Source organism: Oenanthe melanoleuca, chromosome 18, assembly GCF_029582105.1.
Source record: "Oenanthe melanoleuca isolate GR-GAL-2019-014 chromosome 18, OMel1.0, whole genome shotgun sequence".
NCBI lineage: Eukaryota > Metazoa > Chordata > Aves > Passeriformes > Muscicapidae > Oenanthe > Oenanthe melanoleuca.
In genome coordinates, this window is record NC_079351.1 from 11,054,099 (window position 1) to 11,067,665 (window position 13,567).

General features: G+C 56.3%; 1 protein-coding gene across 2 annotated transcripts in view; it reads left to right on the plus strand.

Annotated features, from left to right (window-relative positions):
* Window positions 1–13,490, plus strand: part of PIK3R5 (phosphoinositide-3-kinase regulatory subunit 5) — a 43,957-nt gene extending 30,467 nt beyond the window's left edge. The window contains exons 7-19 of one of the 2 annotated variants that reach the window (XM_056506055.1): window positions 495–669; window positions 1,159–1,312; window positions 1,791–1,874; window positions 2,447–3,200; window positions 3,286–3,436; window positions 3,548–3,673; window positions 3,880–4,005; window positions 4,718–4,811; window positions 6,019–6,095; window positions 6,853–6,946; window positions 8,214–8,296; window positions 8,490–8,602; window positions 10,952–13,490. In XM_056506055.1, the coding sequence (XP_056362030.1) occupies window positions 495–669; window positions 1,159–1,312; window positions 1,791–1,874; window positions 2,447–3,200; window positions 3,286–3,436; window positions 3,548–3,673; window positions 3,880–4,005; window positions 4,718–4,811; window positions 6,019–6,095; window positions 6,853–6,946; window positions 8,214–8,296; window positions 8,490–8,602; window positions 10,952–11,093 (2,173 nt within the window). In that variant the 3' untranslated portion in view covers window positions 11,094–13,490. The remainder of the gene's footprint in view (window positions 1–494; window positions 670–1,158; window positions 1,313–1,790; window positions 1,875–2,446; window positions 3,201–3,285; window positions 3,437–3,547; window positions 3,674–3,879; window positions 4,006–4,717; window positions 4,812–6,018; window positions 6,096–6,852; window positions 6,947–8,213; window positions 8,297–8,489; window positions 8,603–10,951) is intronic. The other variant, XM_056506056.1, reaches the window with a different exon arrangement.
* Window positions 13,491–13,567: the final 77 nt, after the last annotated feature.

Below are 13,567 nucleotides of genomic sequence, written 5' to 3' on the forward strand. Positions count from 1 at the left end.
GGGAAGCCAGGCTGAGCTGTGGGAAGGGTGAAGAGAGTGACTGGGCTATTTCCAGAGGCTTGGGACAGGATCTGTGGACTCCCTGTGCCAGTGACCCTGCAGGGCTGCAGATATGGAGAAGGCAAGATCTCCTCCCCAGGGAGCTGCTGATCTCAGCACATGTTGGAGAGCAGCTGGGAAATGCTGTGACCCATGATTTTGGGAGCCACCACCCCAATAGGAGCCAGCAGCCAGTCCATCCCTGCCCCAGTGCAGCTCTGAGCAGTCAGACTTTGCACCTTACTCGGGGGCTGAACCTTCCCTTGCCATCCTCAGTTGTAAATAGGGAAATGAGGCTGACAAACAGAGCTGTGCCACCCTTAAAGCTTCTCTCAGAACTGTACCTTCAGGAGGGAGATGTTTCAGGCTCACTCATGTCCAGTGGGGCCAGGTGGCTGCCGGGCTGGAGCCCTGGCTGGGCTCAGTGCCCTGGCCTGACCTGTCCCTGTCCCCAGGACGGTGCTGCTGCTGAACCGCTCGGAGGTGCAGAGTGAGTTCCTGGCCATCGCCGAGAAGCTGAGCTCCAGCGAGCCCCCCCAGCACTCCACGCTGCTGCTGCTCCTCCAGCACCTCTACCAGGCCAACTTCGGCACCCGCTGCGACCTGCACAGGCTGCACCACCTGCTCAAGGTGGGCTCGGGCAGTGAGCCCTGGGGTGCCACGGGAGCAGCTCAGTGCACTTGGCTGCTGCATTTCCTACCCAAAATGGGACTGGCTTGGTAAAGGAAAAGAGTTTTGGTAATGCTTCTTGGAGGAAAAATGCACATTTTCCCTTCTCAGGTTAGACCGGAGGTCTGAAGTGTTTTGTGGAGTGTGTGCAGAGGCCCCATTCCCCTTTTACCCTCACTCCTTTACCATCCCGAAGTGGAGAAAGACTCCCATATTTGAAAATCAGCAAAAGTGTTTGTTTGACCAGAGAAACACTTGGGGCAGAGGCAAAAAAACTATGAAGGAAATGCCTGGGGTCTTTTCAAAGTAATTTTTATTTTCATTGGAAATGTTGGAGGGATTTGGTGGGGGGGCAGTGGAGGGGAGAGAGTCACCCTGTCAGTGATGCTGCCCGTGCGTTGGCTCTGTGAAGGGACCCCCTGAACGTTTTCCCCCGGCTCTGCTCCGCAGTCCAAGCCCCTGGAGGAGCTCTCGGAGCTCTACGCCAGCGCTGCCGATGCGCAGGAGGCGGCGGCCGCCAGCAGTGACCCCGCCCTGGCCCGGGAGCGGCTCCAGGCCGTGCTGCGCGACATCGCCGGGGCCGCCTCCTTCTCTGCCGTCACAGGTGAGCATCCCCCAGCCCTCCCTGCCCCAGCCAGCCTCTCTTCTTTCTGCCAGCTCAGCCCCTGCTGCAGCAGCAAGGGGGAGGGTTTTGCAGAGTTTCAGCCCAGTGCAAGGACTGCGATAAAAAAGCACCACCGGCCCAGATCCTGTTCAATACCCACACCGTGAGCCTAACGCTAATGGTTTCATTAGGACAGCAGCAAAATGAGTTGTCTGGCCTTTGAATAATTCAAGGGTGAGATGAAAGCATTAAATCAGAAACTGATAGCAGCTGTGACATCTGGTGGCTGTGCAGGTGTGAAGTGTCCCCTTGTGGCAATTGCACATGACTGCCTGGAGCTAAGGACAGCAGCATCACAGCTCAGCGTGGCCTGGGCTGCCCAAAACGTGCAGGGGCTGGGTGGCACCTCCCAGGGCAGGAGAGCTGGCAGGGCACTGGGGGCCCTGCAAACCAGCTGCTGACCCTCCTCTCTCCCCAGGCGAGGCCCAGCCCCACAAGCTGCAGCCCATTGCTATCCCCCCTGCTCGCTGCTACACCTACAGCTGGGACCAGGACAACTTCGGTGAGTCAAAGAGGGGCCTTTGCTGAGCTCTTGGCCGGGCCCAGCAGTTTTGGAGAATTAGAAGTTTCCCCTTTTGCTGAGCTGTTGCCTCCAGCTTCCCCATTCCTGGAAGGACCTTGTCTGTTCTTGGGAAGGCTCCGTGTTCCTTCCCTGCTGGCCTCAGCAAGTGAGAGCAGAGCTCTGGCCCAGGTTTGCAGTGAAGGCCAGGGTGGGTCACTTTGGGGTTTGATCAGCCAAAGTCTTGGCTTCGCTCCTGCCCTCTGGTTAAACCTGGATCAGATGTGAGGGTGTGGTGGAAGTTGGGTGGGAAGGAAGCAAAAGCCCAGGTGGAATTTGCCTTTTGAGAACCCAGCCAGAAACTTGAGGAGAGAAACACTGTTTTGTTTGCATTGCAACCGAGCCTGTTGTGGAAATCCAAAAACATCGGGGAAGAGGTTTCCAGTTCTGTGCTTGACACCAGGATGGAGGAGAGCTGTGGCTACAAGGAGTGGCAGTGGTGTCTGGGGTCACCACATTTGCAGTGGCTCTGCTGGAGCCTGTGGCACACACCTTCTCCCTCTGGTTGCTTTCAGACATCCTCAACGATGTCCTCAGCAAGGAGTGCAGCATTGCTGAGCCCCTGGCCTCGGAGAACGAGGAGGAGGATGAGGAGGAAGAGGAGGATGTGGAGACCGACGGCGGCTCCCCTGAGCAGGATTCGCTGCTGTCCCCGCTCTGTGCCATCTCCAGTGACTCTGTGTACTCCGTGCTGTCCGAGGAGGGCTCCAAGCCCTCGCGAGTGTCCCTCTTCACCTCCTCCAAGGAATCCATCTCGGAGCTGACGGTGGTCTCCAGGAAGTCCCTGAAGTCGTTCGTGTCCAGCCTGAAGGACTGCATGGACAGCGGCTACGCCGAGGACAGCGACGAGAGCTCTCTGGACACGGCGGGCAGGACGGAGCCGAGGGCGGACCGGCCGCCCCCCCGGCACCGGCAGTCGCTGACCAACAGGCTCTACAAGCTGTTCAAGAGCAAGAGCCAGCAGCTGGTGCAGCGCCGGGAGCTGCGGGACTGCCCGGGGCCGTGCTCGCTGCCGCTGCGGCGCGCCGAGAGCCTGTGCGCGTCCCCGGCGCAGCCGCGCGTCCCCGCGCGCTCCCGCCGCGCGCTCTCGCTGCCGCAGCACGGCCCGGGCCAGCGCGGGCCCGTGCCGCTCGCCCCCCGGCCCCTCGGGCTCCCCCGCCGCCCCTTCCTCAGCTACGACGAGGACGCCAAGGCGGGCACGCTGCGCGTGGTGGTGTTCGGCTCGGACCGCATCTCGGGCAAGGTGGCCCGCGCCTACAGCGACCTCAGGTGAGGCGCGCGGGGTGGCCCGGGGGTGGCCGCAGGTGGCCCGTCCTGCGGGCACGCTCCGCTCAGCTGCCTCTCCGCCTCCCAGGCTCAAGGAGAGCTCCTGCCCCTCACTGACACGGTACTTCAGGCTGCAGTTTTTCTACGTCCCCGTGAAGAGGAGCTGCGTGGCTCCATCGACCCCGCAGATGCATCATCACCCCTCGCCATCCCCGGGGGAGCCCTCGTCCCGGGCACAGGTGGGTGTCCCCTCCCCACGGTGTCACCAGGGCTCTGCTTGGCCCGGGGGTGCTGTGTGAGGTGGGGCAGGCTGAGGAGACCCTCGGGGGTGACCCCGTGTCCGGTTTCAGGACCCCTCCCTGTCTGGGATGGAGAGCAGCACCAACGACATCTCGCACTACATCGGCCTGCTGGACCCCTGGTACGAGCGCAACGTCCTGGGGCTGATGAACCTGCCCATGGACGTCCTGTGCCAGGTGCGTGTGTCCCCTGGGCAGGGCAGCGTGTGCCCCTTCCTGGGGAGCTGTTTGGAGAGCCTTCTGCTGTGCCACGCGGACATGGGAGGGATGTGGGGCTCCTGGTGGTCAGCAGAGGGTTTCCATCCCTGCTGGGGTAGGGTGGGCAGTTGTGGCTGGAGGTACCACCTGCCCCATCACGTTTCTGACTCATTCTGCCACCCCAGTGTGCCAAGCCCGAGGCTGAGCCGCAGGAGGACTCGCAGGAGCAGCTGCCCATCCTGGCAGACATGATCCTCTACTACTGCCGCTTCGCCACGCGCCCCGTGCTGCTGCAGCTCTACCAGACTGAGGTGGGCAGGGGCTCAGCCCAGCCTGGCGAGGGAAAGGAGGGATGGCTCTGCCTGTGCCATCAGTCAGGAGCTGCCTGTGCAGCTCGGGGGGTGTGACATGTGCTGCTGAGGCAGAGCTCGGTCCCCTTCGTCCCCTGGCTGTCCTGGTGCCCTGGCTGATGCTCCTGGCTCAGGGACTGAGAGCAGCTCCTGCCCAGACCATGAAATCTCACAAGCAGTTTTCCACCCCAGTACCATTCCCTGTGGCACAAAGCAGTGCCTGACAGTGCTGCCAGGTTTCCCACATCATGGGATCTGTCCAGAACTCAGCTTCCCAAACCAAGTCCCTCCATGAGGGGAGTTTTCACACCCTGCTGAGTACCTGGGGCAAGGTTGAATTTGGGGCTGTGGCTGGGGATCACCTGCACTGGGGCTTGGTCAGCAGAGCTGCATAGGATTTGTGCTCCTAGAGTAATTCCCAGACCCTGCTGTTGCTCATTGTGGATTTTTTTTTCAGTGGGCTGTGGAGTTTTAAGTGAAAATGAAAGGTTTGGGTTGTTTTGGGATCTGTTTCAGCAGTCTGAAGTGGAGCTAAAGGCAGGTGCCACCCCAAGCAGCTGCTGGAAGGTGCTTTGAAAACATGGGAGGATTTTCCTAAGGGTTGAGAGGAGTGAAGACTGCCTGGCTGGGCTGTCCCCTCACCCCCACATGTCCCCTCTTGTTCCCCTGGCAGCTCACCTTCATCGGGGGGGAGAAGAGGACCGAGGTCTTCATCCACTCCCTGGAGCTGGGACACTCAGCAGCCACAAGGGCCATCAAGGCCTCAGGTCTGTAGCTGCTCCTACACCCCCCACCTGCCCTGGGGATGTGAAACAAGGGCTGGGAGGGAAGGGAAGGAGGGGCTGGAGGAGCCTGGGCTGCAGGAGGTGTCTGAGCCAGCCCGAGTGAGGGTCCAGACAGTTCTTCCCTGGTTTGGGAGACAAACATCCCAGTTTTGTATTCCCTCCAGGAGCAGAACCATGGCAATGCCTGATTGCTTGTGCTGCTCTTAATTCAGATTGGATTTACAATAAAACACCTCCAAGTTTGTTTCCTTCCTCTCATCAGCATCTGCCAAATGCAGCTCTTAATCTTTCCTTTTTACTGCTTTCTCTTTGTGCTTTGTCTAAAAGTCATTTATAAAATCCCTCTTCACCTTCTTATTTTACTGGGCACAGCCAGGTTTGTATGTGTGCTTGGAGCCTTGTGTGTGTAATTTTTTTGTACTTCTGTGTTATGAATTTATAACATTAGTGATATTAAGAGAGCAGAAGCAGCAGCAGGAACATCTGGCTGCAATTCCTGCTGGGTACCAGGATGGGATGCTCTGGTGAAGTGCAGCTCACACAGACACCTCATGGCCAGCCCCCAGTACTGCACCTGCACATGTTCTTCATGGCTTTAACCAACTGCTTTGGTGTGAGCTCCACTTGTCCTTCGAAGCAGAGCACATAAAATTCCCCCCTATGAAGTGTGCCCATCCTGCTCCCCCAAAATCAGGCTTGGGCAAAGTGCTCTTCACTCCAGCTCATGAAACCACCAGTGCTGAATCTGATGTTTTCCCCTTGACTTCTCTGGCATCACTTCACAGCTGCAAAAAACTGCCCAGATGGAAAAAAGTTAGAAAGTATCAGGCCCAGTATTTCAGGGCTCATTTAATGTGGGCAGGAGTCTGCCTGGACAAACAGGAGCAGAGAGAGCACTATTGCCTTCATTGCTCTGTGTTTTCCCTGGAGCTCTGAGCCCTCTGCACTGGCTCAGCCAGAGCCACTTGCAGTTCTGCAGAGTGGTTTTGTGTTGTAATTGCCCTCTGGATTCTTTGCTTTCTTCAGTTTTTAAACTACCTTTTCTCTTTTTTTTGCCCTTTGGCCCCACAGCTGTGCTCAGCAAGCGCTTTTCCCTTTCTGCAGGTCCTGGGTGTGCTGCTGTATCAGCAGCCAGGGAAGGCTGGGGACAAAAAACCCCTGTGTAACATTTGCTCCTTGTTCCCTGCAGGTCCAGGAAGCAAAAGGCTGGGAATAGATGGAGACAGGGAAGCAATCCCACTGACACTACAGATTGCATACAGCAAGGTCTGTACTGGCACTGCTGGGGCACCACCAGTGCTGGGGACAGCTCTGGGACACTCACAGCAAGGACACTGAGGGACTGGAGTGTGTCCAGGGCAGGGAACAGAGCTGGGGAAGGGGCTGGAGCCCCAGGAGGGGCTGGGGGAGCTGGGAAAGGGGCTCAGCCTGGAGAAAAGGAGGCTCAGGGGGAACTTGTGGCTCTGCACAACTCCCTGCCAGGAGGGGACAGCCGGGGGGGTCGGGCTGTGCTCCAGGAACAGGAGGAGAGGGAATGGCCTCAAGCTGCACCACAGGGAGTTTAGATTGGATATTAGAGAATATTTCTTCACAGAAAGGACTTTACAGCTCTGGCACAGAACAAGGTTCTGTGTTCTCTGGGTTTGTCTGGAAGAGACCCCTGGCACTGCTGGGGGCTGCAGGGCTCAGCCACAGCGGGGTCAGTCCATGGGGTCCCTTGACCTCCCAGGAAACAGGACCTGGTGTGCTCAGCACTGTCCCCAAGCCTGGTGGTAGAGCAGCAGTGTCACTTGAGGTTCAATCTGCCAGGGAAAGGACCACAGCTCCTGTGGGCTTCAGGTGTCTCAGAGGAGTTGGGGTCAGGTTTGTCTGGAGTCACCATCCCTGGGGAATACGTAAAAGATGTAGTGTTGGTGCTTAAGGACTTGCCAGGTTAGATTTAGGGTTGGACTTGACCTTTGAGTCTTTTCCAAGCTGAATGGTTGTGTGCTTCTCTCCCCTGGGCTCTGGCTGCTCCCTGCAGACAGCTGCCAGTGGCAGGAGTCACTGGAATGACGTGGAGAAGGTCTGCACATCCATCAACCTCAGCAAGGCCTGCAGGAAGCACGAGGAGCTCGGTGGGTGCAGGGGTCCCTGGGCTGTGCCCTGGGGAGGGTGGGGGGCACTGGGGAAGAGAGGGAGTGGTGTGGATCTCCTGGCTGGAGCAAATGAGGGAGGTGAGAATGCAGGAGACACGTGGGAGTCTCCTGATGTTCCCTCAGCTGTCCTCGGGTGTGTGCCAGTCCTCAGCACCACATCAGGGACAGAGGATGGGTCCTGTCCTACTGTCCCAATGCTTCCAGCTGGAAAAACATCCACTAGGGATGGGGCTGGGATGGCTCAAACACCAGGATGGTGTGATGCTTTCCAGAATAACACTTATTTAGTAAGGAGGAACAACAGGTAAAACTCTTTAGATGAAGCAGGACCAAGGGCAGGTACTTGTCCTGCACCTGAACAGGATGTTCAGGCCCTTCCTGAGCTGCTGCTGCAGCCTGGTTCCCTTCCTGCAGCTCAGACACAGTCCCAGCCACCTGGCTTGGCCTCAGAAACCTTTTTTCTAATCAGGTTCCCAATTAAGGAAGCTTTGAGCCTTTGAAAAGCTCCAGGTGTGGTCCATGTGTGTATTTGGTTTGTTCTTGTTCAAGAGCTGCTGGTTTGGCCGTCAGACCCATCAATTCTGAGGGGACTGAGAGGGTTTAGGTCCTTTTTCCTGGTGTGCCTGGTGCCTGGCAGGTGTTTGTCAGCAGGATAATCGGGAATGGGTGTTGTACCAAACAGGAGACATCCCTGCATGCTCCATGCAGCCAATCCTGGGAGGAAAACATCAGGAATGGGTTTCTCACCCCTTCTGAATGTTGGGTTGGATGTTCCTGCTCTAGCTCAGGGTTTGCATTGGGGTGCCCTCAGCTGCTCTCTGGGAACAAACCTGTCCATGAATCTCCATCCTTCCAAGAGGAATCTGATCCCCCTGGCTCCCTTGGTTTTCCCGTTCAGCAGTTTGACCACAGGATGTCACTGTAGCTCCAGACACGAGGAGGCATCTCCAGGTGGGCTCAGGAGAGACCACACAGGCAGAATCAGACTTTCCTCATGGTGATGGGCAATGCTTTTTTTCTCCTGTTTGCAGCCCAAGGTGGTTAAATGTTCTCTCCTGCTGTGTTTTGGAAAGCAGCTGGAATTGCAGAGGACATTTAGCAGGAGGGGAGGAAAGCTGGGACTGTACTGCATTCCCCTGGCGGTGGGATGCTGCTGGAGCTCCAGTTCTGGGATGCTTTGAGAGGTGCAGGGACCATGTGGGTTCCCAGCAGAGCCCCAGGTCATGGCAGTTTCCTTCTGTTGCAGCCTCGAAGACAGAGTGCCTCAACTTAACCATGACCGAGGTGGTCAAGAGGCAGAACTCCAAATCCAAGAAAAGTTTTAATCAGGTAACTCCAATCCTGGAGCTTTTGCATTTGGGGAGATGAGGCCAGCCTGGCCCAGCAGGGAGGGGAGCAGGGCTGGAGAGAGCAGCTCCTTGGGGGATCCCTTTGCTGCTGCCCCCAGTCCTGCCCAGCTCCCCTGCCCGGCCCAGGGCAGGTGCTGAGGCAGCAGCTCCCTCACTCCAGCCTTTCCTTTCAGCAGATCAGCGTGTCCCAGATCAAAGTGGACAAGGTGCAGATCATCGGGGTCCAGTCCTCCTTTGCCGTGTGCCTGGACCAGGATGAGCAGAAGATCCTGCAGAGTGTGATCAGGTGGGAACTGCAGCCAGAGCTCCTGGGATGGGGCATCCTGACCTGTCCCTGGGCTGTGGCTGGGAATGGGGTCCTGGCCCCGTGGGGGATCTGTGCCCCAAGCCCCAGGCTCTGAGATCAGCTTGGATGGATGCTCCTGCTCAGATCCCAGTAGGAGTTCACCTTAAGGAAGTCCCAAACTCTAAAGGGTGGTCCCCTGTAAACTCTTCAACCCCAAAGACTCCTCTGCCAGCAGGAGCAGTCACGAGCCAGAGGTTATGGGACATAAAGGAGGTGTTGGGGATAGCTCTGGGTGTGTGAGGAGAGCCTTCACCTTGTAAATCTCCTTTGGCTCAGCAGAGCCTTCACCTTCTAAGGTGGGGCTGTCCCCTCCTTTGGCATCCCCACTGCAGAGGGAACTTGTGATCCTTGTGGGAGAGTCTGGGCTAAAGCAGAAATTGTTCAGGGGACTGTTCACCCATCAGTGCTGTCCCCAGGCACCACCCTGGTTCCCCAGGTAGCAGAGTTTCCATGAGCACGAGAGATCAGTCCGTGGGTTTGACCCATTGCGTTTAAAAATGTTCATACATTGTAATTCCACTCCCAGATTGAGCAGAGCTCTGCAAAGTGATGCTGCCTCCAACAGAAAAATACTTGGGATCTTATGTCTTAAATAACCCCAAAGAGAAGTGTTTAACTTGTTTGTTGTGAAACTCAGAGGCTTGGTGGAGTTCATGAAATGTTAAAGGAACTCCTTCCCTCTTCCTGAAGCTTGAGGGATGCAGAAGTTCTCGTTTTCTCTAATGAATTTCTGCAAATGCCTTGGATGGGTGATGCTGCTTGAAGTCCCAGCCTGAGCCAGCTGAAAGTCCTGAACTCTCAGTGCTCAGGCTTCAGTCCTGTTAAGGACTGGGCTGATTCCTGCTGGGTTTGCAGCCCCATTCCCACTGGATTGCAGCCCCATTCCCATTCCTGCTGGGTTTGCAGTCCCATTCCCATTGGGTTTGCAATCCCATTCCCATTCCCGCTGGGTTTGCATTCCCATTCCCATTGGGTTTGCATTCCCATTCCCATTGGGTTTGCAGCCCCATTCCCATTCCCATTGGGTTTGCAGTCCCATTCCCATTCCCATTGGGTTTGCAGTCCCATTCCCATTCCCATTGGGTTTGCATTCCCATTCCCATTGGGTTTGCAGTCCCATTCCCATTCCCGCTGGGTTTGCATTCCCATTCCCATTGGGTTTGCATTCCCATTCCCATTGGGTTTGCAGTCCCATTCCCATTCCCTTTGGGTTTGCAGTCCCATTCCCATTCCCTTTGGGTTTGCAGCCCCATTCCCATTCCCATTGGGTTTGCAGTCCCATTCCCATTCCCATTGGGTTTGCAGTCCCATTCCCATTCCCATTGGGTTTGCAGTCCCATTCCCATTCCCATTGGGTTTGCAGTCTCATTCCCATTCCCATTGGGTTTGCAGTCCCCTATTCCCATTCCCATTGGGTTTGCAGTCCCATTCCCATTCCCACTGGGTTTGCATTCCCATTCCCATTGGGTTTGCATTCCCATTCCCATTGGGTTTGCAGTCCCATTCCCATTGGGTTTGCAGTCCCATTCCCATTCCCTTTGGGTTTGCAGTCCCATTCCCATTCCCTTTGGGTTTGCAGCCCCATTCCCATTCCCATTGGGTTTGCAGTCCCATTCCCATTCCCATTGGGTTTGCAGTCCCATTCCCATTCCCATTGGGTTTGCAGTCTCATTCCCATTCCCATTGGGTTTGCAGTCCCATTCCCATTCCCATTGGGTTTGCAGTCCCATTCCCATTCCCATTGGGTTTGCAGTCCCATTCCCATTGGGTTTGCAGTCCCATTCCCATTCCCATTGGGTTTGCAGTCCCATTCCCATTGGGTTTGCAGTCCCATTCCCATTCCCATTGGGTTTGCAGTCCCATTCCCATTGGGTTTGCAGCCCCATTCCCATTCCCATTGGGTTTGCAGTCCCATTCCCATTCCCATTGGGTTTGCAGCCCCAGTCCCATTCCCATTGGGTTTGCAGCCTCATTCCCATTCCCATTGGGTTTGCAGTCTCATTCCCATTGGGTTTGCAGCCCCATTCCCATTCCCATTGGGTTTGCAGCCCCATTCCCATTGGGTTTGCAGCCCCATTCCCATTCCCGCTGGGTTTGTAGTCCCATTCCCATTCCTGCTGGGTTTGCAGCCCCATTCCCATTCCCATTGGGTTTGCAGTCCCATTCCCATTGGGTTTGCAGCCCAATTCCCATTCCCGCTGGGTTTGCAGCCCCATTCCCATTCCTGCTGCCCCGGGGGTTCTCAGCCCACGCCTCACTCAGGGTTTGTTTCCTGGTGTTCCCCTGCAGGTGTGAGATCTCCGTGTGCTACAAGCCCCGGGACAGTGACCCCCTGGCCCCACGGGGGTCCCCTGTGCCTGCCCAGGACCCCTCTGAGTTCCACTCCCTGCTGTGTTTGCCCATTGCCACCTTCAGCGGGGCGCTGCCATAGAGGAGCCCTGTCCCTCCAGACCTCGTGCCACGCCCATTCAGGCTCAGGAGAGGGAAGAGGACACTGAGCTCCTGCATCCAGAGTGGCACTGGTGTCATGTGCTGGCTGAGCTGCTCCTGCTCCAGGCTCACCCCTCCTTGGGGAACGGGATCGTTGTGCTCTGCTGTCTCTGGGCGTCCCTCAGCAAGGGGAGGAAGGTGGTTCCTGGATATCTCTCTGTGGATCAGCAGATGCCAGCACCTGGGTGGGAGAGCAGGGTGAGGACAGGGATATTCCCTGCCAGAAAATGGTGCAAGTGGGATGTGGGGGAAGGGTGAGTTGCTGGGGGGATTTTTGGGAAAAGGAATGTCTTTGGTTCAGTGGTGTCAGGTGGCCATCAGTGCATGGGAATTACAGATCCCATTGGATTGGTGAAATGCCAACCCATGTCCTGGTGCTGTTTCACCTGTGACATGTTGAGGATGCTCAGGACAGTTTTTTAGGATGGGGACAGGTTTCTCAAGGTTTCCCTTCCCTTCTGGAGGTCAGGTGTCTTGCAGAGAAGCAGAGAAGGGATCCTGCAGCGTGGATTGGGTGTGTCCCAGGGAACTGAGTGCAATAGGCCATCCCAGGGCAAGCCCAGCAGGTGGTGGATCCATGTATTTCCTGTACATCCAGGAGAGGAATTCCCAATTCCTGCAGGATTCCGGCACTGTGTGCCAGATCCAGCCCAGGGCTGAACCCTCAGTAGTTGTTGGAAATCAGTCAGGACTCCCAGCAGGGAGGGAAGTACTGGGGGAAGTACAAGGATTGCCTTAGGCCCACCTGCAGAGTGCTGTTGGCTGGAGAAGGACACAGCACCAAACCCACCGAGTGACCCCTGCAAGTGACAGCAGCATTTGAGATCCTCCTCTCCCCCCTCCAGACATTCCAACCTCTTCCTCCTCTCTGCAAGGCCATAGGTACAGAAAGGTGCAATATTTGAAAATGTTTAGGGGTTATCTGACCCTGTGAGCAAAGAAATAAGACTGGAAAAGCCTCAGGCTGTTTCTGGGTGTGTTTTGGGGATTGTATGGGTGCTAGCAGCACAACAGCTCGCTGCCTGCTGCAGGCTCAAAGGAGCTTGATCCCAAGGTTCTGTGTTCCCTGGGTTTGTCTGGAAGGGACCCCTGGCACTGCTGGGGGCTGCAGGGCTCAGCCACAGTGGGGTCAGTCCATGGAAACAGGACCTGGTGTGCTCAGCACTGTCCCCAAGCCTGGTGGTAGAGCAGCAGTGTCACTTGAGGTTCAATCTGCCAGGGAAAGGACCACAGCTCCTGGGGGCTTCAAGTGTCTCAGAGGAGTGGGGGTCAGGTTTGTCTGCAGGATTCCCCCCATCCCTGCTGGAAGTGTTGGGGGGTCCCTCCTGTGCCCCTGACTGTTCTCCTGCCACTGCTGGACACATTCTGCTCCCACTGTCCCAGTGCTGGGGACAGCTTGGCTGGGCCCAGGGCTGAGCACCGTGTTCCCCAAGGTGTCCTCTGGTGCCCTGGGCAGCTCTGGGTGCAGCTCCTGGGCCAGGGATGAGGAACCCCGAGATGTGCCTGCACTCCTGAGGCCTCTGCACTTCCCCCTGCTGCTTGAATCCCCCACCCCAGGCTGGTGCTGCCATGGGGATCCAAGGAAAGCCCCTTGGGGGTGAAGCCTCCCTTAGGCACGAGCAGGAGCCCCGGGCCCACCCCAGAGCAGAGCCAGGCTGGTCTCCAGCAAGGATCCCCTTCCCTGGCCTTACAGCAGCTCCAGGAGCACACAGCTCATCCAAGTGCCTGGAGCAGTGTCCGTCCTTGGCAGGGACCCCTGGCAGGGCTGGGCCCTGCTGGGCTGTCCCCTCCTCACATCCATCTGATACTGCATCACTGTTTCAAGCCCAATAGGCATGAGGGATCAGAATCAGATTTTAGTGACTCTTCCCATGCATTTGGGAAGGGTTTTCTCACTGACTTTTCTTTCCTCAAACAGGTTTGGGGTATGTTCTCTCCAATGGGGCTGGGATTTGGCAAGTGGTTGTTTTTGTTCAGGGCTTTAAAATAGCACCTTACCTTGTCAAACGCTGCTCTTTGGGATCTTGGTATCTGTGGCTAAATCCATGCCAGGACGAAAATCCCTCTGGGTTCACTTGGCCCTACAGCAATCCTGGAGAAGAGAATTTCCATCCCATGAAGAAAACCAAGCACAAACTCCAGGGACTCATAATCCTGGCAAAGGTTTTGACCTCTGATGCTTTCTGGAAATGAAAGAATCCCAGGGTTCTTTGGGGTTGTCTTTGTACATTTGTGTAGCCTCAGCAAATCTGTGTAAAGTCTGTGCTGATCTGTAAAATACTGTGCAGAGAGCTTTTAAAGTAATTGTAAAATATTAAAAGTTGATTTATTTCCAGTACAGGATCAGTATTTGGGTGAAGGAATTCCTGGATGAGTGGGAGGCATGGGAAGGAGGCTCCAAATCTCGCCAGAGGA